The sequence below is a fragment of the Stegastes partitus genome, unplaced genomic scaffold (genome assembly GCF_000690725.1).
Source record: "Stegastes partitus isolate 25-593 unplaced genomic scaffold, Stegastes_partitus-1.0.2 Scaffold38, whole genome shotgun sequence".
Lineage (NCBI taxonomy): Eukaryota > Metazoa > Chordata > Actinopteri > Pomacentridae > Stegastes > Stegastes partitus.
Genome location: NW_007577769.1, coordinates 338,924 through 363,363, shown reverse-complemented (window position 1 = coordinate 363,363; position 24,440 = coordinate 338,924). Strand labels below are relative to the sequence as shown.

General features: G+C 41.6%; 1 protein-coding gene across 3 annotated transcripts in view; it reads left to right on the top strand.

The window, feature by feature from the left end:
- Positions 1-654: 654 nt before the first annotated feature.
- Positions 655-24,440, top strand: part of cyth1a (cytohesin 1a) — a 38,140-nt gene continuing 14,354 nt past the window's right edge. Inside the window, exon 1 of one of the 3 annotated variants that reach the window (XM_008303113.1) lies at positions 655-1,020. In XM_008303113.1, the coding sequence (XP_008301335.1) occupies positions 939-1,020 (82 nt within the window). In that variant the 5' untranslated portion in view covers positions 655-938. Of the gene's footprint in view, positions 1,021-12,006; positions 12,265-18,271; positions 18,338-24,440 lie in introns of those variants that run through there. The other 2 variants (XM_008303120.1, XM_008303126.1) reach the window with 2 other exon arrangements.

Sequence of the window (24,440 nt, the reverse complement as noted above, 5' to 3'; positions counted from 1 at the left end):
TAGCAAGGGCGTGTATAAACCCAGTGTGTGTTGTGGTTGCAAGACACCAAAATGTGACTGTGTTGCGGTGAGTAACCCTCAATAAGTGTGAAAATAATCTAATCAAAACAAATGGCTTACAGTGTTTTGCCCAGGAGCAAATCATTTCTTCTACACTGTTGCCAAGCAACAATGAAATCTTTATTTTTATATACAAGGCTTTTGATTCTAAAAATGATGAGTGACTGGAAAATGAAAGCAACAGAGGGTGGAGATCAAACTCCGTATCTGCACAGGACCATACAGTGACGTGTTCCTGACAGTGATGATTCTCATGAAAAATGAATTATTTCCTGCATCGACTTTTCCTGTCGTAGTTGTGTTTTAAGATTTTACCAAGTGTACTTGTTGATGCGAGAGCCCCTGGATACAATAATCTACAGTGTGTTTTCCACACACCTGGCGTTTCCATTTGTGTCCACGGTGTTTTAGGCTGGAGAAGATCTGCTTGCATTAGTATGTAAAGTAGCAAGAGAGTGCGAGTGAGAGAGGAAGAGAGAGAGAGAGAGAGAGAGAGCAGGAGGATGGAGGGAGGCTGAGATGCCAGCACAAAAAGGGGAACAGGGAGAAAGCAGAAGTGAATTTAGCTTCCCAGCAAGTTGCACATTCGGATCGAAGAGGGAAGAGAAAGTACGTGAGTGTGAATGAGTGCTGAGGAGCAACGAAGCCATCCGACAGGGGGATTAAATGAGGCAAAGCGACACAGAGGAGGACCTTGCAGTGGGAATCTCTCGATGGACAGAACGGCCGGGAGAAGAGAGTGACTTTCTGCAGCCGCAGTGGCAAGCCTGGGACCATACGGCTCCCCTTCTCTGTCTGATTTATAAGGAGGGACAGTCACACAGCTGCTAACAGAGACATACCTTCATACACAGATACACAAACCACACACCGTAGTTATGGGGACGGTGAGTGAACTGTGCGTGTCGAGCCTTCAGACGTTCTTGTGTCCAGCTGTCGAGCCACTCGAGCAAGCACCAGGTAAAGTAAACTCTGTGTTGCAGTGTAGCTTTCTGCTGATTGGTTGGTGACATGTGTTCCTTCATTGCTGTTGCCCCACATCACAGAACTCTCTGGCTAAAATCATTTTTGCTGTTAGTTTAGAATTATTTTTCCATGTCTTCCATTATTTTCCATCACCTGCTGAATAACCATGTGCTCGTCTGTGCTCGTGTAACCGCTGGCTTGAACACATGGCTCCACCAGAGATGAAAACAAACAGTTGGACAGAAATAGAGGGAGCTTCTTGTGGCTTAAGGAGGCTCTGATTTAGCACCACTTAAACCTCTGCACAAATACAGAGAGAGCGCCAGCTAATGTTATTACTGACTGAGCAGGTCTAATCTTCGGCAGGTCTGACTCCATGTTCATGATGACTCCACACATACAGCGGATCCTTCGTACTGTGTGACAACACTGAAACCTTCGGTGAAAACACAGCTTGGCAGGCACACATTTCCCAGCTCTGCCAAAGGCACTTGTTTCTGCCCCTGTCCTGCTTCCCTGTGGATGATGAATATGTCCTCTTGCCCCTGTTGCTTCGAGCTGTGACAGCAGCGTTGTGTTTACCGGGGATCACCTCCTAAACCTGGATCAACAATTCTCTGCGCTTCCCAGTTTAATCACAGATCGAGGAGCCTGATGGAGTTGCTCTGCCTAAGACGCTGGTCTCCTCAGGAGTTTGTTTACACTCGCCATCTGTCTCCACATTTCTGGAGCTGTTCTTTCATCCCGTAGTGATAACAAGATCCGAATACTGATGGCGCTGATGTGTGTGTTGTTTTGGATTGGTTGTTAAGTGTTGCAACTGCATCCCATTACACTGCAGAGTGGTGTGTAGGTTTCCATCGGGAGTGTTTAAACTGTGTGTTGACATGACTAAAACAGCTTCGTTGTAATGTAATGAATCAGCTGACTGAGCGTGTAGCAAGGGGAAGCGGTGCTGTCTCAGTCATTTCAAAACACCTGAATCAGCACCAAGGTTGTGCGTGAAAAGAGATGTTTTGTTTTTTGGAGGCAGGGGTGTTTGCTTTGGATATTAAATGGGGAAGTATTCTGGATTGTTCTGGTACCAATAATGTGATGACAGTTAGTGTGTTCAGAGTTTCACAGATTTTTGTCAAGCCAACAAAACTGAATGACATGTTAGGTGGATAAAGCAGTCATTTGTCATTTGAATATTCAGCTATTAGTCCAATTTGTGGGCTGAACACGAAGCAGCGTGTGTTGCCAAAGCTGTCGACCGCCTGCGCTGTAGCACGTTTTTTGCTTAACGTGTGATGAAAAACAGCATTCATGTTGTGATGGCACCTACTTGTGGTGCAATGAGATGGGACCGTGTAAAGAGTGTTGACATTTCTGTTTTTAATTGTGAATCATTCAAGTGATTCATGTGTGACTCATCTAGTAGTTGTCCAGCAAGTTCAAACTGTATCAGCAGCACTATTAAATCACTCGTAAAATCTTTCCAAATGACGCTGGACAAGACTATTGCAGAAGCTAACAGCAAACATTAGAAAGAAGTTTTCTAAAAAATCCTCCACAAGATGACCTCATGTAGTCATGTGCCCAAACTCAGTACAAATAATGTTTTATCTTCTCTGTGATTCTCCCACTGCAGCTAAATTAAATAAGCACATGCACTGTGTTATATCAGTGCCTTTTCCAACTTTAAATGTCTAACATTCACAGTCACTGTGAGTGTGAGTCCGCACCCCCGATTCATCTTCTCAGTGCACAGGATGAGACTGATAACGAGGACTGCATCGCTCATAGAGGATGTGACAGTAAATTGGCTGAGTAATATCAGTACAGTTACGAGGGTCGTCTGCGCTGTGAGGCAGGTGTGCCGGGGATTTGCTGGGGATCCCTTTCACACAAACTGTTTGCGTAGGCTCCAGGGGCAGCTGTGGACACACATTGATCCATATGGAGGCACAAACCAAGCCATGAGCAGCAGCAAGTGAGAGTACTTGAGTTCAAACAGTGGTTGTTTTTCAAGTAATGTCAAAGGCCAGAAGAGGTTAAGCCATCCAGTGTATCCAAAACCTATTGGAAGCCATATTTACCACTTGGCAATCCTCAGATTTTCAAGGTTTAAAGCCTCAAATTGGGAATTACAACATTGTTAGACAAAAACTTTGAGCTTCATATGCAAGGTGGCGCAGTTGGTAGCACTGTTGCCTTGCAGCAAGAAGGTTGCTGGTGTAACATTGTAAATGGACACCCATAGTTTATGGACCCCAGGGTCCATTTTCCGCAGCGCAATATGGACCCCCCATATAGAATATGGACCCCCCTAATAATTTTGATAATATAAATAAATATCAGCATAGACAACAAAATTCAACAGGTAATGAATAACAATTTTATTTTAGGTAAACTTTGAAACAGTAACAACAGGTTCAAAGTGCTCGTGCATGTTCTTCAAAAACATGGATTTGCCTGATGGCACACATGGTGATGGCAAATCTGGAGAGTAGCACTGCCAGCGGTATCTCTGTCCGAAGGGTGAGAATGTCCATATAGGTGTGGAGAGAAGGCTGGCAATTGTGATTATCGCCACCTCTGTCATGTACCCTAAACCCTAACCCTAATCCTAAACCTATACCTAAGCCCTAACCCTAATTATAACCCTAAACCTAAACTCTAACCCTAAATTTTATGCACATTTTTGTGGGGGGTCCATATTTTATAGGGAGGGTCCATTTTCCGCTGCAGATTATGGACCCCGGGTCCATTTTCAAGGGGGTCCATATGCAATACTACACCTGTTCGCATCCTGATGGGGGCACTGGGATCTTTCTGCGTGGAGTTTGCATGTTCCCCCCGTGCAGTGTGGGTGCTCTCCGGGTTCGCCGGCTTCCTCAACATGTTTTTTGTCCCACCAAAAACATGTTGAGGTTAATTGGTGATTCTGAATTGTCCGTGAATGTGAGTGTGCTTGGTTGTCTGTCTCTAAGTGTGGCCCTGTGATAGACTGGCGACCTGTCCAGGATGTCCACTGCCTTCACCCTAAGTCAGCTGGAATAGGCTCCAGCTCCCCATGACCCTAGTGAGGATTAAGCGGTGTATAGATAGTGGATAGATGGATGTTTGTTTATGTCAGATGTCATGTAGTTTGTATGTCAATGCTGTGGATGCTTATGTGTCCCACCTTTAAATGATGCTGTTTTGTTAGAGTTTTATTTATTTTTTGTCACAAGGCAGTGTTTTGTTAGAAATCTGTGATACAGAGAGTGCAGAGGAAGGTTCATGGAACAGTCATCTGAGGTCTACAGCTCAGACCATGGTGATATTCTCCTGCTGAATAAGACCAGAGTGTTGTTGCATGTTCCTGAGTGTATGACCATGTGCATATGCCTGTATGATACCATCCATCCATTATCTATACACCACTTAATCCTCACTAGGGTTGCGGGGGACAGGTCACAGGCCACACTTAGAGACAGACAACCAAGCACACTCACATTCACGGACAATTTAGAATCACCAATTAACCTCAACATGTTTTTGGACTGTGTGAGAGGAAGCCGGAGAACCCGGAGAGAACCCACGCTGCACGGGGAGAACATGCAAACTCCACGCAGAAAGATTCTGGTTCCCCCACTGGGACGCGAACCGACAACCTTCTTGCTGCGAGGCAACAGTGCTACCAACTGCGCCACCTTGCAGCCCCTGTATGATCCCATGTATACGAAATTATTTATTCACAAAATGTACACCTGTGGGCTGAAAGTGAACATAATATTACAATATCTGTCCAAAGTACAAAATCATCCTTTTGAAAAAAAAAAGATTATTGGGCTTTGTTACATTTTAGTACAGGATTGTTAATTGTACATTTCATTACATTTTCAGTCAATTATCACATTAGTTGCAGCTACAGGTCATAATATAAATAGACAGACAGCAAATGTGCTTCGTTTCCTCACAAGATTTATTAGAGACAGAACTGTATTCTTCTTTGATGTGATTTTGATGCTGAATTAGTCTGCCAGCGAACTGCTTCAAGGAGGAGTGTGTGGAAATCTAAACAGAGGAAGATGAAGTCCACAGAGCTCTGGGAGCTAACTGAAGTCTTCTGGTGGTGTGCTTGGATTTGTTTTTCAGGGTATACGTTTTAGTTCTCATAGATGACATAAAACGATCAGAACTGATAACACAGTCAGGACAAAGACTTGTTGTAACGCTGCTACTTTGGCGACCTTTGACGTCAAACATCATCATCCGTCTTTTCGTTGCACTCTAAGTGTTGCCCATACGATTGCACCCAGAATCAGTGTGTGAACCAAAGGGGTTTTAGTTTGCCAATTCTCAAGACTGCTTATTAGTCAGACTCTTGAATTATTCATTATGAACAATTGCTTTCTCAACTTGCGATAGAGCTTGTTGGGGCGACTGTGGAACTGTATGCAGTGCAAATGCTTCAAGATAGCCCGAGGAAGAGTGATTTGTCCTGTGCAGACAGGCTCTCAGCTGGCCCGCTTTATCAGGAGCTCTCTGTATTTCACACCCTCTTCCTAAAACTGATTTGCCCAGCCTCTGACAGCAGTATCTGCATGTGTACTTGAGTGAGTGGCGGTGACTCCTGCTGTAGGGAGTTTTTGTATTTTTATTTGTGAAATGATTGGCCGCCCACAGACTATTTTTCTTTCTCACACAAGCATCAGAAAAGTGACATGGGAGTTAGATGTATTTCTTTTTTTATTATATGACTCATGTCAGTAATTAATCACCCAGGTCGGCTCTCCCTCCCACCTAGAAAATTATAGGATGCATTGACCCAAGGTCTCATTACGTCTCTGTCTGCACCTGTACAAGTAAAGCAGGAGTTTCAAAATCAGCTTGTGCAATAGCTCATGCGTGGAGCAACATAACTCCAGCCACAGCTAATGCCAAAGAATGTCTGCCATGCATGTACATAACCTCATGGCAACAGGGCCATTTTTCATGCCAGGTGTTTGCTTGTTTCAAGCTAGTGTGCAGACACTAAATATTTCTCAATAGGCCTCTTTTCTGGAGATGAATTTTGTTTTTAAGTTGTCTGTAGTAGTAAAAACCACGTCAATGTGTGAACACCAGCCGGCTCTTTAACTGGTAGATATTTTGAAATATAGAGTAAATATGTAGGCAACTGTGTAATAACACTCTTATGGATCGTTTAGGTTTTTATGATGTGTGACCATATAGTTCATTCTCCCTTTCTGGCTTTTGTTTTTCCTGCAGATTGAACTGTAATTAATACAAATGATCAGCAGGGGTCACTCTTGGCATCTACTTCAGGCCATTTACAACCTAAACGTTAGCATTTAGTTGATTTTATACATCCATCTTCCATCCATTATCTATACACGGCTTAATCCTCACTAGGGTTGCGGGGGGGCTGGAGTCTATCCCAGCCGACTTAGGGTGAAGGCAGGGGACACCCTGGACAGGTCGAGCCCTGATTTTATACATCAAAATGAATTTGTTTGTTTACTATCTTCTCTGTCTTTGGGGGCTTTATACACTGAACATGGAAAAGTAATAGGGAGACATTAGCATCCATATATATGTATTTTTTTTTACCGCTAAACTCGCATTAAAGAATAAAACTTAAAAAAAACAACTCTTCTGCAATAGTTGTGACCATTATTTTCTTCTAAGTCCTCTATTATTTTTAAGATGAAATACTAAGTGTGAGCTGCTGAATCTTTTTGGGACACTCTTTAAATACAATATGGAGGTACATCATTGACCAGTACAGAGGATGTGTATATGGGTATAGTGGTATGCTGTGTCTAAGTACACAGTAAATAATTTTTTAAAAATCCATTTTGCAAAAAAAATAAATAAAAAAGCATCCTGGTTTTACATGTCTAATGTAAAACAACAATAATATATTTTTTAAAACAAACAAAAAAAACAGTCAGTACTCATACAATTTATATATTTTTAAAGAAAATATTTTTTTTCTTTTTTTTTTTACTAAAAAGACTGAAAATACATTCACAAGTTTTTGGAAAATTCATAAATATTTCCTTTTTATGTTGAATAAATGAGTCAGAAAAAGAAGTTTTGTCTTTTTGTAACTGAACATAGATGTGTTTCGTAAATGAGATATGGCTTGTTATTGTACAGAATTTTTTATCTAAAATTGAATCTGTCAAAATGTGTTTTTTATCAAAATAATAATTTAATAATAATTAGATTAATTACAATATCACAATAGCCTCGCAGCAAAAAGACGGTCGGTTCGCATCCCCGTAAGGACACCCGGGATCTTTCTGCCTGGAGTTTGCATGTTCTTCCCGTGGAGCGTGGGTTCTCTCCAGGTTCTCCGGCTTCCTCCCACAAAGTCCAAAAACATGTTGAAGTTAATTGGTGATTCTAAATTGTCCGTAGGTGTGAATGTGAGTGTGCTTGGTTGTCTGTCTCTAAGTGTAGCCCTGTGATAGACTGGCGACCTGTCCAGGGTGTCCCCTGCCTTCATCCTGAGTCAGCTGGGATAGACTCCAGCCCCCCACGACCCTAATGAGGATTAAGTGGTGTATAGATAATGGATGGATGGATGGACAATATCACAATAATATATGGTATGATGTTTTATTTTGTTAATTTTTTTGTGTGGCTTTTTTGACAAATAACCACTGACTGGAATCATCAGTGATGTGTACTAATGTAATGATACACCTGCTGGTTTCGCTGTTTGAATGAATGGATTTTAATATGTGGTCAGACATGAGACGTGGACAGAGGGCTCTTGTTTCACTACATTCAATTAAGCGCACCTTGAAAACCACAATTTCTCCTGAGGATTGGCTCTTCCACCTGCAAACACATTGTAAACCAGAGGCTTAACATAGCACTCTAAGTCTCAACGGCAGCTTTCTCATAACATGAACAAGGCTTGTGAGAGGTCAAAATGTTCCTGGGTGTTAGTGAGCTACTTTCAGCTTATGCAGATTTAGCAGCTTAAAGAAGGCTTCCATGCTTCTGCTCAAAAGAATCTGTGTCTTGATCTTCCAATTATAAGAGCAAAATAATGGTAACACCATATTATCTGATATAGTCTGTATCATTTCCGAGAATACCTTTGTGAAGCACGTTTTGCTGTGACAGTCATTCTTCCGGATGTTTTTGTCTAAGATGACTTTTTAAAATGGAAAAACATAAACTACAACCAAACAGATGCAAACAACAGAGATGTCTGAATAAAGCAGAAAAAAAAAACTCACCCAAATGTGAATTTCTTCAGCTCAGTAAAACTAACAATGAGCTGCATCTTTTAACATACTTCAACAAAAACCTCTTTAGACCCGACAATGCAGTGTGACTCTGGTTTGACGTTCAAACACTCCTTTAACACAGCATTTACTCAAGGATCAGTTCTACTTCAGTTTGTGTGCAACAGGAAGTTGCAGACAACAATACACAATAATGTGTTGACATCAGCTCATGATCTTTTTATTTAAAGGTCAGACTGCTCTCTGGTTTCACTTGTTCTCAGTTCTGGAGCACCGATTTTACAGCAGTGCTCGGGGGAATGGGTGTACTTGTGACAATGAATTGAAACTTTGTGCGAACAGGCTTCACTTCACACAGGCTGCATTGTCAGCTGTTGAGTTTGTGCTGCACAGTTGAGGTATTCATGGATGGCAGCTTTAAGATGAGATGCCCGAAATGAAGATGCCACACAGAATGTAGTGCTTTAGTCCAGTCTTTAGAAGGAGGTGAGTCTTATTAGCTTCCTTAGTAAGAACTCAATACCTTTAAAAATGAACCCAGACAGCTCTTGCACATTTTTCTCCTGTGCATTAGATAGTTGGAGGGAGAGGGAAAGAAAAACAGAGAGGAGTTTTCTCCCTCTACCTGGCCTCTTTCATTGGCTGTGAGTGCAGCATTCCTCTTGGCCCTCCTCTATTCATCAACAGGCAGGGACAGGCTCACCTCTTTCCTATCTGACAGCGGCACAGTTGTTCAGGTGTTACACAAAGCAACCAGCTGATTTATTCACTTTTAACAAGTGGATGGAAAGTCTATACAGTTTTTTCAATAAAATATGCAGCCACAAAAATGTCTCCCTACTCAGACCAAAAAAAAACTGTCAAATGCTTTGCTCAAGAAGCAGAGATTGTGAATATACTGTTTGATAATGAGCTGCAATGAAAGATGAAAGTCATCTAAAAAAAAAATAATAAATACATGAGGCTTTTATTTGTACATGTGAAGTTGCATCAGGCATAAAACATGTTGGTCAGCTTCATCCGGGTTTGACAGAAACCAGTTTCACCAACATCTGTGGTGCCTGTGTCCAGGTTTGAGTGACATGAAGCTTTGAGCTGTCTAATATTAAGCATAAACACTGAAGAAGCCCTAATGATAAAAAACTAGAGCTGTAGAAGGACTATCTGTCATAATATCATGTGAAAAAATATTCTCTGCAATATAAAGTGTAAATAAATAAATATACCTTGTAGTTGCAAACTCGCACAGAGGCAATACGTTTTAATGAGGTTCTGTCCTGATGTCATACGGGAATACAGTGAGTTTGAATTTCTTTTCAAAGTTTAATGTCTCTGCCCAACACAGGTGTTGTTGCTGTTTTCTATGGAACTGCTTTGCATTTGTTTCCGCGGTAGAAGTCATACTGCAGTGCGCACACGGCTGCTCTCGACGGATGTGGTGAATCAAACGCACGAATATGAGCAAGCTCAGCAGCAGTGAAACGGTCTGAGTGTGTGTGTGTGTGTGTGTGTGTGTGTGTGTGTGTGTGTGTCAATCACTCTCCCTGCCCCCACTCAGCAGCGCGCGCGTGTGTGTGTGTGTGTGTGAGAGAGAGAGAGCGCTCCAGGCAACAGGGTGGTAACGCAGGCGGCGGACGCGTCATCTGGCCCGTTTGCGGCACCTTCACCCTGAGCTGCGTCAATTACGCAAGAAACTGGAGACTGTTACCTGATGTGGAACGCAAGTCCCTTCAAAATAAGAGGCTCCCATATGTTTGTTTTTATTTTAACAGCTGATATGAAAATAACCAACCACTTTGATTTCATGTTTAGTCTTGATGAGGTGAATATTTGCAGATTTTAAAAAAAAAAGAAAAGAAAGCTAATTGCAAATAGCTGTTAAACTACCAAACATTTACAGATTTGTTTATGTGCTTCAGTGTATTGCATTGGGAGAGTGACCAGATTAAAACTGAAACGGTTGGGTGCAGTATGAGGGTATTGATCGCTGAAGGTTGATCTGTGGACATAAACTAAGAAAAATGAAAATAACAACTGTAGAAATGTTATCTTAAAAATACCACATTGTTTCTTTGTAAACCTTTTGGTGACTCCATTCATCCATTATCTATACACCGCTTAATCCTCACTAGGGTCGTGGGGGGCTGGAGTCTATCCCAGCTGACTCAGGGTGAAGGCAGGGGACACCCTGGACAGGTCGCCAGTCTATCACAGGGCTACACTTAGAGACAGACAACCAAGCACACTCACATTCACACCTACGGACAATTTAGAATCACCAATTAACCTCAACATGTTTTTGGACCTTGTGGGAGGAAGCCGGAAAACCCGGAGAGAACCCTCGCTGCACAGAGAACATGCAAACTCCACACAGAAAGATCCCGGGTGTCCTCATGGGGACGCGAACCAGTGACCTTCTTGCTGCGAGGCACCACCGAGCCACCTTGCAGCCTTTTTGGTGGCTCTTCAGATGAAACAAGAATGCAAAAATATTCATACTCAGATTTTTTAGGAGATTATTGTGATCTTAAAATGAGAGCTGATGTCTAAAGATGTGACTTCCACACATTTAGAAAAATTTATGCATTAGTTTGTTTTTCTATTAAAAAAAATGTAACTTTATCTAGATTTATTTACATATTAACATAACATGCTGCAATGTACAGCAAAAAACACTGTCAGTAATACAGTTCCGTTCCCTTTGCTGATCTATTGTTCTCATGTTTATCCAGGCTAGGGTTGTGGTGACAACAGACCAGTCAAGCTATCACAGACATCTCTCATACCAGCAACATTTTCCAGCTACTCTGGCAATCCCAGTGTGTTTCATTTTTCCATGTGTTTCTATTCAATGTTTAACCCAGGCTCTCCCAGCAGTTAGTCTTGCCTAGCCAAAGCATGCTAAAGTTCAAAATGGGCTGGTGGTACCTCATTGTCATTCTCTAATAGTGGGGGAAAATAACAGCAACAACAACAGAAAGATGCTCTGGTTTGTTTGTATTTCTTCAAGCCAATCACAATCACACTGGGCTAAGCTAAACCAAGGGTGTCCCCTCAGAATAGTAATTGGGGATTATTTTTTTTTTGGTAGAATATTTGCATACAGAGAGGACTGTTTTTATTGCATGATCCAGACCTTCTGCAAAACTTGAGATTTCCAGTGTGGTAGGTTGCAAGTACAGAGGTTTTTAGGAGAGGAGTCAGCGAGTGAGTGATATTTTCTGAACCATATGTAGTTGCATGTCACAATGATGAATGAAACAACACGAATAGAAGAGTTTTTAATATACAACACTCTGTCATAAAAATGACAAAAGGTTATTTTCACTGAACTTTTGTAACGGAGCAAGCGTGACAAGCTGTAACACAAAAGCAACAATACTGCTGGATAACCAGATCTAAATAGAACAGAGTTCTGTAGTTACAAAATAGCTTCAAAACATTTATATAAAAAATTCAGGCAACTCAGAGATCCTAAAATTTGACAATGTGAGATCGTATGGCTCATTTTGTTTGCATCTAAAAATCCTTCAGTGTAGCCTAAGTTAACATCCAACCGGTCAGAGAAGATGCTGAACAAGTAAAATTAGCAAATGATTTTAATTTTACCACCGTTTTTAAACAATCCCAGCTGCTTCCAGTTATGCTTTTATTTAAAGGTAATATATTCAGGTATTCCCAATGCGGGTTTTATTATGAAAATCATAACGAGATTCACGTTGCTCTCATCCCGCGGGACTTGACAGAGAGACAGCTCGGTTAAAGTCCGTCTCTTCTAACCACTCCCTGGAGCTGCCGGTAGAAACGCACTCCATTTACCGAGGAAGTTACCCCACTGGGTGGTTGGTAACTCGGCAAGAAAAGCTTGAACGGTTAAGAAAGTGATCGATAAGTATTTGTGGTCAAAGTTGTGACTCTCGGAAGTCTCCTGAAACTTTTTTGGACTCGGACCTGCGAAGCGCAGACAGCATGGTGTTAAAGTCGGAAGACGGAGTAGGTGAGTGAAGAGACGAGGAAAGACAGTCACGTCGTCTTGGTATCGTTTGAAAGGCTTCACCGAGCTGTGTTTAATGGGAAAAACATTTTTACGAGAGGTTAACTCGGAAGTCTGAAACCATGAGCCTCCTTTTTGATATGTCAGGAACTAAATACTGGTAGTTTCTCCTTGGCCTTGTTTACAGTGTTTACTGCCGTTTGTACTGTCAGTGCGGCTAATGGAGTCATCCAGAAACAATACACCGTCTGTCACTTATGTAAGAGCACATTGAACACAATACTGTTTCAAATATAAATTGTCATATATACATTTTGTATATAGGTTGTTGCATGAACACTTGTTTTTTGTGCCATTCTATGTAATTAAAACATTTCTTCATAATATCTGTGAATCTATAATCCAAGAACTAGCTGTATTTATGGATCTAACTGTGTTATTTTAACACATGTACAAACACCATAGGAACACATTTTTAACTTGGCCCTTGATGGTGAAGTGTAACTCTGTTTAACAGCCTCAGAGAAGATCCTCAGTGTCATTTTTCACTGGATACTGAGCAACAGGTGTGAGAGCAGACAGTTACTCCTCAATGTCAGCATGGAAGCCATGTATTTCTTCCACTGTTCTCTATTATTCCTGCCTTTGAATGGGTCGCCTTGGTTGACATGACGGCATTATTCCCACAGAAGCTCTTTCCAACAACTCAAATGTTGTAACTGTATTGCATGCTGATATTAATTCTTTTACATAAGGTTATTATTGAGTGTATTATTGTCTGGTAATAATGCGTGAGTGTGCAGCCTTCAAGCAGAAACAGAAAGCCTTTTGTTGCTGAGTATGATTCTTTCATGCCTTTGGCTTGGTTAGCCTGGCAGCAATAATTAGCACTCTCAACTTGCGTCACTATTAATCGTGTTAGAGAACAGTTAACGTCTGACTGACTGATCCTGTTATACGCTGCTGCTCTTTTGTTCTGCGGAAGGAGAGGGGGAACTTACACTCTCTTTTCCTCAGTGGTCCTGGCCCAGCTTGGCTGGCACACAGCAGCTGCTTGTTTTTACAGGCACAGAGATGAGAGAGAGGAGCAGTCGATTCTTTTTGAGTCCATTTGTCTCTGCCACTTAGAGGTGGGTGGTCTGGGAAGTTAAAGTAGTTGTCACTAATGGTTCCCTAATGAGCAGTGCTGAAAGCTCTAATGGGGCCTCTGGTACAATGTACCCTGCCTGGCACTAATGCCCCGGCGGTTTGATAATCGTCATCATCTCCCCATAATCATATTCTAGCCTTCTTTCTGCATCAGTTGCAGCCCTCCTCTTTACTCAGACCATTGTTCATTCTGTGTAGTTACAGTTATTATACAGAGCAGTGGAGGGTTGTGTTGATTCTCTTGGACAGCTCAGCAAAAACTTGGTTGGCAGCATTGCTGACATTTTTAGGGCAGTATCACTGGAGATATCCACTGTCACCTGACACACTGCTTAAATACTGTAATGGCCAGAGAGAGGACTGTGATCAAGATGTATTTTATCTATTGTCTTTTTAATTATTCAGATAATATTCTACATGTCAAACATGTTGAAAGTTTTGTCTTTACGAAGACTTCTGCTTTTTCAGACTGTACAGTATCAGCTTGACCAATAGTCAGTGCTGACCAATGGGAGCACAGAGCCCTTTGCTGTGTACAGCAGTGTTGCGTTTTTCTTTTTTAAAACCTTTCCATTCCTTAGCATGCACACTGCTTTGTTTGCATTGTTGATTCTGAAGTTGGCCCCTGGCACCATCTTCCTGATCAGGACATCACGCAGATTGTGAAAGACGACAAGCTGTGATTGGCTGTGGGCCAAATTGAAGTCTGTTGGCCAAGTTGTGGCAAAAATGAATAATTTTATAATCACCCAATCTGAAATGCATATATTCATTATATGAATAATAACAAAGGAAATCATCAAAGTTTGGCTATATGATTGTTGTGTATCATCGCAAACAAGAAGCTCAGCCACAGTCATTCAGCTCAGTGAGAAACCTTGGCCAAAACATCATTGATAGAAAGTAATAACTAGTTGCAGTAATTGCATTGGCATTAATTAAAATAATAATAATCATTTCCTTGATCAACACTCTACCATATGAAAATTTGCCTGTAATATTGACTGCAAGTTTAATTTCTTTGACATTTCTACACTCGGATAATAATTCATAAAAATGTTAGGAGATGTAATATTTGGCTTCAGTTCTGGTCTAAGTTCAGTGGTGTCTGTTGCAGCACAGCCTGTCAGAATAACCTGACAACAGTACACGGCATGTACTGTTAACACTGTTGACAGTTCTAGCTAATATGAATGGGAACCATAACTTTGTAATCATACAGGCCTGTGAGAAGCCAAATAATATGTGTTCCACAAATAGTTCAGCTGTTCTTAAGTGTTTAAGTGCAGTAAAGTGCAGACCTACTGTAGATAAGATCGTAGCAAGAGTTTACTTACTGCCTTTATTTCCTTGTCAGTCACGTGTGAAATCACATAAAACACATAAAACTGAGTCTTTCTTTCTCCAGGGATGGATATTGCACCAGAATCTCTCATTTTTGCTTCTGCCTTTTTTTCCCCCCTGTCTTGCACAGTTTAGTCTTCAGTTCATTATTCCTGTCTTCTCTCAGAGCACTAATTTGAGTGACTTTCAAATTTGTCCATGACAGGTATAGACATGTCAAGGGTGCTTTTCACTTTTCATACAGAACAAAACTATGTGATCATTCCTGCTGATAGGGCCCAGACATTTAAAATGGCGGCTGGCAGGAACTCCGCAGTGGAAGCATTTTAAAAGGCGCGTGCTGATTTGCCCATCAAACAGCTGTGGAGCAGATCAGGGTTTGGTTATGCTCTAATGGTGCTTGCTTCGTCTGCTCAGCATTATGTGTGTATAATTTGTTTGGGTTGTAGGGAAGTGAGGTAGAACTGAATGCGTCAGTGTGCAACATTGTGTGCTTTCCTTTACTCATGGAAAACCAGATGATTTGTGAGTTTCTTTTCAAATGCAAAAAATGCATTGAGAAAATGCTGACCCCATAGAAACGTTGTCAACAAGGTAAACGATTCAGCCCAGCGATGTGTTGTAAAGCCGCTTTGTTGGAGTCATTTTGCGATGTCTTGTTTTTGTACACTGTTCAGATCACAGTTGCATACCATTGTTGTTGTTCATCGCTGTTGTGATAGAGTTGAAAGATTAAAGTTAGGAAGGAGAAAGAATGGCTATTTTATTGCCTTTCCCACAGGATGGGTGGGTTTAGCCACAGCTTTCACTCCTCCTCCTCCGATCTTTGAGAAACGGCTCTGCAACAGGAAGCCAAGAGTTTGACAATATACTTGACAGGAAGCGATATCCCACAGTTTGTGTGTGGGCTCAAATTTCTAGAAAAAAAGGCAACACAGACAAAATAAAGATGCTAAAAGAAGTGGAATCTGTAAAAGAAAAAAACTGTGACTTGTCCAGCTTTACCTTCATGTGTTTTTTTTTTTCTTTTTTTTTGGGATGTGTGTGTATTTTACTGGCATGAGAGGATGTTGATAGTAGGACAACCCCGATAAGAATCAAGGCTAACAGCATCAGAGGACAAAGGCGTGCATTGTGGGAAGAAATAGCACTTCCGCTTTTGAGGGAAAAGATTGAAGCCTCTACAGTGGCTTGTCAAAACAATTAATGCCAATAACACAGAATGGGGATTATTAAAGAAAGCTGAGGTTTTTCTTTTTTCATAATGATGGATTCTATGTGTGTGTGTGTACGCAGCAGCGGGATGTTTATGCTGTTGAGCCATCTGTATGTTGGCTTTACACTGAAGCCGTGCGTTACGATGGCAGGCCTCGCTATACATTATCCAGCCTCAGTTCCCACCCACTCACATTTTCCGTTCCCACATTCCAGCACAGCCGCCCTAACGGAGCTCGCAGACTGGCTGTGAATTGTGTCAGGGATGTGCTGTGTGGGGGGGAGTGACGGGTCATTTCTGTTTGAGCAGCCTTCCTTTGTGAGTCCAGTGACGCTATGGCACGCTTTACAGCCAGAGAAGAAGATGTCAGAAATGTTGTCTACTCCTACTAAATATTTTATTTCAACACAAAATCATTTGAAAATGTAAACAGCCAGAAAAAAAATATCCTTTTTCATTGTGCTTCTAAAAACTGCATTTAATAACTACTTAGACCAGAAACAGCCCTCCATTAAAACAACACCCCCACTGCATTTTTAAACTGGCTTTATTCAAAAGAATGAGGGGGGGCTGTCTTTCTCTACACACAGCAACTGTTGCCGCAAATGTGTTCTTAGTCCTTTGAGGAGGGGTCATGACCACACATTTCTTCATTGTAAAGGGGTCACAAGCAAAGAAAGGTTGGGAACCCCTAGTGTAATGAATATGGTCTTTATACATATGGAATCGCTTTTTCATCCTGACATTTCACTGTATACTTTGCTTCTTGAATTCCCAGAAAAACATAGCCTTACAGAAAACAGCAGGTTCTTTTTAATTAGTTTTTTTTTATTGAAAGATTTATTTCTTGGGAAGAATGCAACTCTTTCGCTTCTCATGGACTTCTCCATGTATGATTATAAAATGCAGTCCCCACACACCACGATCCTGAGGTGAGTGTCTTTATGGCAGTTTCATTTTGAGATTTTGTGTACAAAAGATAATTTTACATAAATACTGCGTCTAATGCAGGATATATGCAATTAAATGTCAATTTCATACTACGACTGGCTCCGCTAACTCCACTAACATGTGGATCCCATAACAGTACAGCTGTCAGAGGCTGCAGAGTGTGGCCAGCACAGCAGAGGGCTCCTGGTTGACTCATCTGTCTCAGTACAGACATGAAGCAAGTGCTTGTGTCTGCTTTGAGCTGTAGACATACCCGGGGCAAGTGTACACTCATGTTGTTAAACAGACACAATGAGGAGGAATGCTGGGAACCTTGCACAATCTCTTGCAAAGCATCATTAGCATGAGGGCACCAGCCTTAACAAAAACACACACAGCTGACTTCAGCACAGACTCCATTGTTAAACTGCAGTTTGGAGGTGATAATGTTAGTATGACTGGCCGCATGACTGGTCAGGAGAGTGAAGACCTGGCTCGAAATGCTGACTCATGTCAACAGCTCATACTGGAGTCTTACGACTTCCCTTACTGTCTCTATGGGAGATGACTGGATGTTTTTAAAGAAAAATATTTCCTTATATAGTAACTTTTCTTTGTATTTTTACACGTTTTAACTCATAAGTTTGGACATAAGACATGCTGTTGCCTGTTTCGGGCCTGTGGTTCCAGGCTTTATGATTTTTAGCATTTTACCCTGAGACACTGTGCGGACATTTTATTAAGTCTGGGCATTAGGGTCAGCCAGTATTTGTTCAGCAATGTAATCCACTCATTAAGGCATTCAGAATGTGAATTATGAGCAGTGTTAATTTCATTAATTGTTATACAAATCAATGTCAGATTTAACCCCTGATAATTCTCAAATAAAAAGTCTAAATACTGACTGGAAATTAATTGTTCCTGTAACCATAATTCAAAATACTTCATTACTAGGAATGAAAAAAAGTCATGAGGGTATTGTGATGTATGAATATATATATTCCTGTAATTTCTGACCCTAATGCATGTGTTTGTATTTGTGTGGGAGAGGAGCAGGCAGAAAAAGGAATGACCACTGGGTGGAGCCTCCATGTTAATAGTGGTGACAGAAACGAGCATGTGGAGAGAAAGGGAGGGAGAGAGAGGTAGTGAGCAAGGCTTCTTCCCAAATGGACTGTGTCAGTGTCAGTGTGCTGTGAGCTGATAGCTGTGCTGTACAGCTGAGAAGACTCGCCGGTATCTTTCTTCCTGCCTGGACGAGCGGGTCCTTCCCACTTGAGATGTGGATGTTTTGGCTTGCCAGCATTAAGCAATAGAATCTAAAAGAAGACGCAACTTCTGGGACTATTTTTTTTTTTATACATCAAGGTGGAATTAAAACAAGAGGAGCTGCCTGGAAAGACAGAAAAGTGACACTCTGGAGAATTTCTCACTCGGGTTAGCACTAAAATTTGCTGATGTTTATGTTTTTAGTTGGTTAATTGATCTTATGTTTGTGTACTTAAACTTTGGGACTTGCTGTCATGTGGGACTTTGGTCAGATTTCATTGACTGTGTAACTACACTAACTACACTATGACAGTTTTGAGGAATAAATGAGTGAAGCTCAAGATAATGCATGCGAAACAAATCAACACCTCCAGGACAGGAATCATATAAAGTCCTATTGGTTTGACTTTTTGTCTCATGGAATATAACTGCTATGTTGTCCTGTCATTCTCCCACATTTCTTGCTGCATTGTCAGTGAATGAAGCATCATTGTCTGACACTTTAGATGATTGAGTACTGGTGCAGCAGACCAATACCTGGGCAGCAGGCCTCTAACTGGGGGGCTGAAAACAGCACTTTTTGTTTGTCTCACTAGTTTTAAATGCATTATGGGAGAGATACAAGTGTAGAATTTCATCCAGACTCAAAATCCTCATGGCCACGGCTCTAGAAGTCAGACTAAGACATCACCTAATCAGGGTACTTTATGAATGGCTTAGTTTGATGGGGTAAAGAAGCGAGAGTGGCTGAAAGCCAACAAATAAATGCCAAGCTTGGAAAACTAAAGCCAAGGATGCCAAAGTCATCAGTCCCTGTGTTTGGGCCTTGTTAAGGAATGAGGCAGCTTTCAGACACAAAGGAAGAGCTGTGATCGTCCCACCACTCTTCCCACTGTCTGTGTGTTCTCCTGCCATTCCCTGTCCCACACCTCCCTGGTAAACACAAGGCTCCTTCTCCCGTTGTCGCTCTTCTCTCAGTCTCCCGTCACCTCCTACCCACTGGCCAGGTCAGGTTGGATCCTTTCTTGGTTTGTGATCCATAACTGGTTGTCCTTTTCTGTCCAGTCTGGGCTTTGTTTTTTGTGTGCGGTGCCATAGATCAGGAGGTCAGAGGTAAATCATTTATTTTTAGGTGACCACATAAAAGGCTGGTGTGCCTTTACAGCTTTTGTTCTGCTTTCTTATAGACTGTCTGGTTCAGAATCTGAAGGTGTGTGTTGTTTTCAAATATATATGAGTGAGAGTACCCTTGGGATTTGCTGTAGTAATGAGATTCAGTCTCTATTCAGAGATGAGTGGATGAGACCGTCCAGTTTTAAATCACTCTATGTTGTTCATGCAGCCAACAGCAGGAAAGATCAGAAATCACAGAGGTGTTTAGGAGACCTCTATATACTGCTGTGTGTGTGTGTGTGTGTGTTGTGCAAATCTGTGCGTGTTTGGCCCACCCCAGCTAACATGATCGATTGCTTGTGTGCGTGTTGTGTGCTGAATGCATTAAACCTCATCATGAAGTAGACTGCTTCTTGTTACAGCTCGGACTCTTATTGGTTTAGGCTGGGGGTCGATTGATTAGATCCTGCAGGGACCATGGGGGTGGAGGGTGGGTTTTAGCAAGTTTAAATGGAAGTGTCCATGTAACTGTAAGGAACAAAGCTGTACAGCAGCCTGAAGGCACAGGAGGACAGGAGCAGGTGGAGGGCGGTTTGAGAAAACTGATATTCTTGGGTGCAATTTGGAGATAAAATTGGATAGAAAGAGGGTACAAAGATTCGATAGGAGAGATGATGGAGTAAGATGAGGACGAAGGTAATCAAGTCTAATGGAAATTGTAAAAGGACCAGAAGGACGGTGTTTCCTCAGCAAAAATATGAAGGAAAAAACTGTAGACACAGAACATATGATGGACCTCGCACAAGGTGCAATAGCTGCTACCAGTGTCATTCATTTGCATCTGTCACTTTATGCACTTCATCGAAGTCTAATCAGAACAGGCACACAAACACGTGGCTCCAGGAATGGATGTGTGTCTCTTTGCATATTCTCTAAGTCAGCAGATCGCAGGCAGGGTTGTGATGTAAATATGTGCACTGATGTCTCTGTCTGCTGCTGCAAAGCATCAAGACTCCACATTTAGGTGCAAAATGACCATATATTTTCTGTCCTAAAACACATAAGGAGACACCTGGTGTTACGCTAAGCTGTGCCATTTGAGCTTCAATATGCTTTGTTTAACTGCACCTGCGCGTGGATCTTTTCCAGTCGCTGTGGGGCAGTCTAGGTGGTGAAATTATTTAGTTAATGTACGATTCCTGCTTTATTTTTCTTCTGGTCCTTGTTCGCTGAGAGGAGCTTCTTAAATTGGGTCACATCTGCAGGGAGGGGGGACGAGAGATCCACGAGTGCTCGGGATTCTAATTTCCTTATTTTCCAAAGAGGGTTTTTCAGTGATCTGGGTGGAAATGAGACGTCTGCCTCTTCTGCTAGGATGGCAATCAGAATGTGTATTAGTGGGCACTGCTGCTGTGGGAGAGGGAACTATAATTGGTATCTCCCTTGATGTCACCTCCCCTGTGCTCTCTGCTGACCCAGCCTGCACTAAAAACTGATTTGCCCATCCAGGAATTCTACAGACAATCTTAGAAGCAAAAGATAAGGACACACACAGTCAAAACAATAATAATGTTAAGCATTATTTGTGGCTCAAATACAGCATCAGGGAGTTGGAAACGTAGAAGGCATTACAGTTTTGTGTTTATAATATACTGTAGAATGTAGTTGAGAAGAAACAAGATGCACTAATTCAGGAGAAGGCAAATTATTCTCAAAGGGCAAGCGTTAAGTGTTAAGTCATAAATTTAGATTAAGCAGCACTCTAGAGTAATGAGGACCAGGCAAGCTATTGGACTAAACTCTGTTTCAGATTTAGAAAAAGAGCACTTGTTTTGGTAACCTAACAGATTTCAAATCACTTTGGCCCCAACAAGTTATTCAGTAAACACTCAGTGTGTTATTCTTTGCTAACAGGAAGGGTTATCTTAGGTTTATAATGCAAATTTATTTTGTTGAAATTGGTGTGTTGCTTTGTTTTAAGATAATGACTTTGGTTTAATAATAACATAATAAATAAAATAAATAAATAATCTGTTTTATTGAAAATGAATAGACAAAGTGTCTAAACAGTTTTGTAGCGATATACTGTAATTGTCTGGGCAGTTCGAGTCACATGGTGTTAGTGTTGAAAGGTGAAACAAAAAGCAAGCTGCTGAGTCCTGACGCAGTGCCAGACACTCAGTCCTGGGCGTCAGTATGTGGGTGTTATCCATGGGTGTGCGTAAGTGAGGTAATGTGACTATACCCCGGTTTGTGTGCACCGCGACACTCATTGCTTGCACATCTTCATGTGAATGTGCATGTAATTCCCCTAAATGATCTGTTTTCCAGTCAGTGTGAGTCCGTAAAGGACAATGAACTAGATGTGGGTGGCCTGTGTTTCTCTTTTAACCTGTGGAAATCTCATCATAACGTCTGCACCTGAGATGTCCTTGAAGTCAGATTTAGACAGGGCAGATGGGCAATAGTGTACATGTACACACTGCAAATATTAAGTAAAACATCTAATTTTCTCACATATGAAGTTGACACCAAAAGATAGATATTAATAGCATAGGAAAATCTATGCTATTAAGATATTAGATATAATTTGCTTTCACTCTTACAGAAACGGATGCTCTTCTCACTCTTTCTTTTCTTCATTTGCCCTCTCTGTTTCTGATGACAGCCACTTTTCATTGGCTATTTCATTGGGCAAAGGTTTGCTGAATGAGAGCCAAGACGTGCTCCTGGACGGAAGAGAAACAAGCAGCTCTCAGCATTTACTTAAGTGGATGGGCTCCCCCTCATCTGCTCCATTCTGGGAAATTACACCCGCTTGTTGCCCGCCTCTGGCACAAGCGTGAGTAGGGCCTTTCCCTTCCCTGATGTGGTCTTGAATATTTTGGGTGGAGTTAGGACGGCAGTGATGGGTGTAGCCAATTAGCTCCTTGAGTAACTCTGATCATGTTTGTGATGTCAGATGACATGTGGGGAGGCTGAGTGGGCCTTTGAGGAGAAAACCTGCCCTTTAATTGCAGGGCCATGGTGCCATCATGCATCTGTCCTTCTGATTTTCTACAAGCTGCTTGCTTGTGCTTTTGAACGAGGCAAGTGAACAAACAATTTCCATCCTCAAATGATTACTTTGCTCAGTTTTTCTCTGTCTGCCCCTTGGAGTCAAATTATAGTCCTTTCTGTAGCTCATCTCTTCTGTCAGTCCTTCACTTTGTGGTGTCCTTCTAAGCCAGGAATGCTGTGGTTGTTTTGGGCCCTGCTGTCCTACATTGTGTGGTGCGACTCCCTTCAGTGTCCACCAGCCACCCAACCTGACATCATGTCTCCAGACAGAGGAATGAACTCCAAGCTTTAAGCTCACCCTCCCTGTTGCTTGTGTTTGTGCTCTGGGTTCTCTCAGCATGACATTAACTCGTGCTGTCGATGGGGAGATGGGGTCATTAAATGCAAGGAGGTCCATGTCTTCTTGGACCTTTCAGCACTTTTACATGTGTGCATGCAGTTGAGCATTTTCTGTGAATCACACAACCTATTTTTACAACCTTCAAGTCTTCCCTGATATGAGATATTCTTGGGGAAACAATCTGACCAAATAAAAAAAGAAGTTGTGCAATTATATATCTCTGTGCCTGTCTTTGCTCAGCATTATCCTCTCAGCTCCCCCTCGTATGCGAGAACAGTTGTGCAAATCTAACCATAGTTTCCATGGATACTCAGAACACTTGGTATGGATGAGGCTGACTCGTGAGGGATACTGTAGGCTGTGAGGTATGATGTGTGAAAGGTCAATCTCGAGTACTCCCCCAGCTGTCTGAAAACAAGACGGAAACACAACATGGCTTTGTTTTGGTGCTTCTCAACAGCCTGCCATAAGGCTTCTGTTTTTTACTTCCATTGTCTATTATCCCTGTTAAATATTAGCATTCCAGTCAATGTCATGGGTATTTGCCTCAAGATGTTTAGGTTCACATGCCTTCTATTATTGAAGTAAGTGACCCTAATCATGACTAGTTTTTTTTCTGCAGGCTATATGTAAAACGTCGGATAGCCAAAATCGGATTTTATCTACAATTTTACATTTGTATTACATTGTCTTGTCAGGAAAGCTGTTTGTCTTCTGTTGCAAATTGAGAAACTGTGTGTTTATATGTTTGTGTGTCTTAAGCACAGTGACGCACATCATTTCTACAGGGCTGGCTGACTGTATTCTTGCTTTATTGATTGCTGTGTCATGCTTAGCTTTTGTAGCCTTTATTCCACTGACACATTACTGAAAACTGTCCTGCAAATTCACAATTATGTTTGTACATTTTAGCAGAATAAAGAAAAAAAAAAAGTTGTATTTCTCTATGATGGAGAGCTATGAATGTAATACAAGACCTTAGGTTGAAGATTCCTCCATCCTCAGCTTCCATCATTCGATAACCATTACCTAGTTAACCATTCGCAGAGGTCCCCAGACTTAACCTTTCCTCGACCCCTTTGACCTTTAAACTCTGCTGTTGGTGAATGAGGGGAGGAGCAGAGGTTGAAGGGACGGGCTTGTCTTTGGCCACTGGGGGAATCAGAGAAACAGCCTCGCATCCTAACTATACTCACTATTGTGATACTGCAAGACTATTTCAGTGCAAGCAGCACTTTGCAGGATACCAGCCAAATAGTTTGTCTTACACCTCAGACTGCACTGTGTTTTTGAATATAATTTCACTGGAAGTTCAAGTAATACGTCAAAGTGTTCAAAAAATGTGAATAGTTATATCAACAGTATATTATTTGTACTTTTAGTGGAATATCAACCTGTGTTTATCACTCCTGAATCATTACTGAGTACTTCACTGGGCCGCATCTCTTCAGCAAGTGAACAAAGGTTTTTGATAATGCACAGAATGTTGCATATTATATTTATGCCTTTATATTAGTGGCCAGTAAACAGACAAGATGCACTTAAGCTATTATGACCTCATTTCGAGGTTATACTTGGTTTGTTTACCAGGTAGTTCTGATGCAGTAGTAACTTGTGACTGTTTCTTAAATACAACAGAGAACACATGAAAATTAAAATGCTTCCAGTACAGTGATAAAGTAAATGAAACTGAGACCATGCTTGGACTGCTGGCATGATTAGAGTGCTGAAACTGCTGGTGTCCCTTTCTGCTTTCAG